The sequence below is a fragment of the Austrofundulus limnaeus genome, unplaced genomic scaffold (genome assembly GCF_001266775.1).
Source record: "Austrofundulus limnaeus strain Quisiro unplaced genomic scaffold, Austrofundulus_limnaeus-1.0 Scaffold129, whole genome shotgun sequence".
Taxonomy (NCBI): Eukaryota; Metazoa; Chordata; class Actinopteri; order Cyprinodontiformes; family Rivulidae; genus Austrofundulus; species Austrofundulus limnaeus.
In genome coordinates, this window is record NW_013952531.1 from 341,269 (window position 1) to 342,810 (window position 1,542).

The 1,542-nt window shown below is 41.9% G+C and overlaps 1 protein-coding gene across 1 annotated transcript in view; it reads right to left on the reverse strand.

The window, feature by feature from the left end:
- LOC106522421 (adenylate kinase 7) overlaps nt 1-1,542 on the reverse strand; it is a gene marked incomplete at its 5' end in the record, with an annotated part of 7,648 nt that overhangs the window by 2,697 nt on the left and 3,409 nt on the right. Inside the window, 5 exon segments of the mRNA XM_014015421.1 lie at nt 140-268; nt 373-448; nt 520-648; nt 752-901; nt 1,188-1,265. Coding sequence (XP_013870875.1) covers nt 140-268; nt 373-448; nt 520-648; nt 752-901; nt 1,188-1,265 — 562 coding nt within the window.

Consider the following 1,542-nt stretch of genomic DNA (forward strand, 5'->3'; position numbering starts at 1 on the left):
GTTAATATATATTTTTTGTAAACAGGAGTAGATATAAGTTTTTTTCTTCTTCTGCTGCCTTTCATTTTATTTAATTTGTATTGTTTTGTTGTGTAATGTGTTTTGTTGTTTTTTTTTTTTAATGAAATGAGTAAGTCACCAGAGAAAATCCTCTTGGCCTGATCATAGGTGTGAGGGAAGCCTTCCAGAACAAAGCCGTGGTTCCTGCAGACTTTAGACTCCAGCTTTTCCTGTAAAATCTCACAGATCTGCTGTTCATCCAGCTGACCTGGAGGAATCAACACAAACCCAACTTATTCAAACATTTATGAGAAGAAGCTCCAGGAGAAACAGACTTGTAAAGAAGTGATTTGTGTCAGTTTTTCTTCTGACCTTCAGTTGTTTCTAAGCTCATGTTTCCAGCAGCTGAAGCTTCATGTTCAGGATCAGCTCCGGTTCTTTTCTCCTGCTGTGATAAATGAAGACCATGAAACAAACCTCAGGTTGGTTCTGCTGCAGGAGGCCGGTCCATTCACTGACCCGTTGTGTGTCTGTCTCCTCCAGGAGGCTGTGGACGTGGACGTGGTGTATCCTGTAGTACTGGCAGAGCTTCTCAGCCACCGTGCTTTTCCCCACAGCTGGAGGTCCAAGCAGGCAGAGTTTAACTGGCTGAAGAAGAAAGCAGCAGGTAAAACCTGGTGAAGTTCAGTGTGGAAACACTAAACTGGCTCTGATCTTCATTTAACACGTCTGAACTGTGAGCAGCTCTCACCAGAAGCTGCCTGCAGTCTTTGTACTCCTGCACAATGTTCTCCATGTTCTCCACCATCCCAGAGGGACACGTCCAGCTCAGGTTCAACAGGTCGTTCACCATCACAGCATCCAGGCAGAGGTCGATGCTCAGACAGTCCAGCTGCTGAGTCTGAAACCAAAGAAACCTTCTGAGGACCAGAGAAAGCATCACAAACTGCAGCTGAAGAGGAGAGTTTCCTCAGAGGGAACCAAGAAACATGAAGAGTTTTAGCATCAAGCTGTCCTTCATCACTGAAAGTCTGCACTGTGGTCAGAAACAGAAACGTCTTTAGAGCAAATATTAAAAAGGGCAGCACTAATATATGTATTTTCAAAGAAAACGTGTCATAAAATTAGCAATAAACACATTTTATTTTGACAAACAGGTCTGTATGAGCACCGTATAAAACCTGTACCGTCACAGCCTTCATGGTGACGACGTCCTGCAGCGACATCTTGTGGACTTCTTCTGGTCCGAGTACGTCACTTATCGTCTGATGATCCAGGAAAACAGACTTTTCCAGTTTCCAGTTAAAAACACAAAGACATGCTGCAGGGTTCATGCAGGTTTTAATAAGTTCAATTTAAGACCTTTTAAAGACCTTTTTAAGACCCTTTTAAGACCTTTTAAGACCCTTTTAAGACCCTTTTAAGACCTTTTAAAGACCTTTTTAAGACCCTTTTAAGACCTTTTAAAGACCTTTTTAAGACCTTTTAAGACCTTTTAAAGACCTTTTTAAGACCCTTTTAAGACCTTTTAAAGACCTTTTT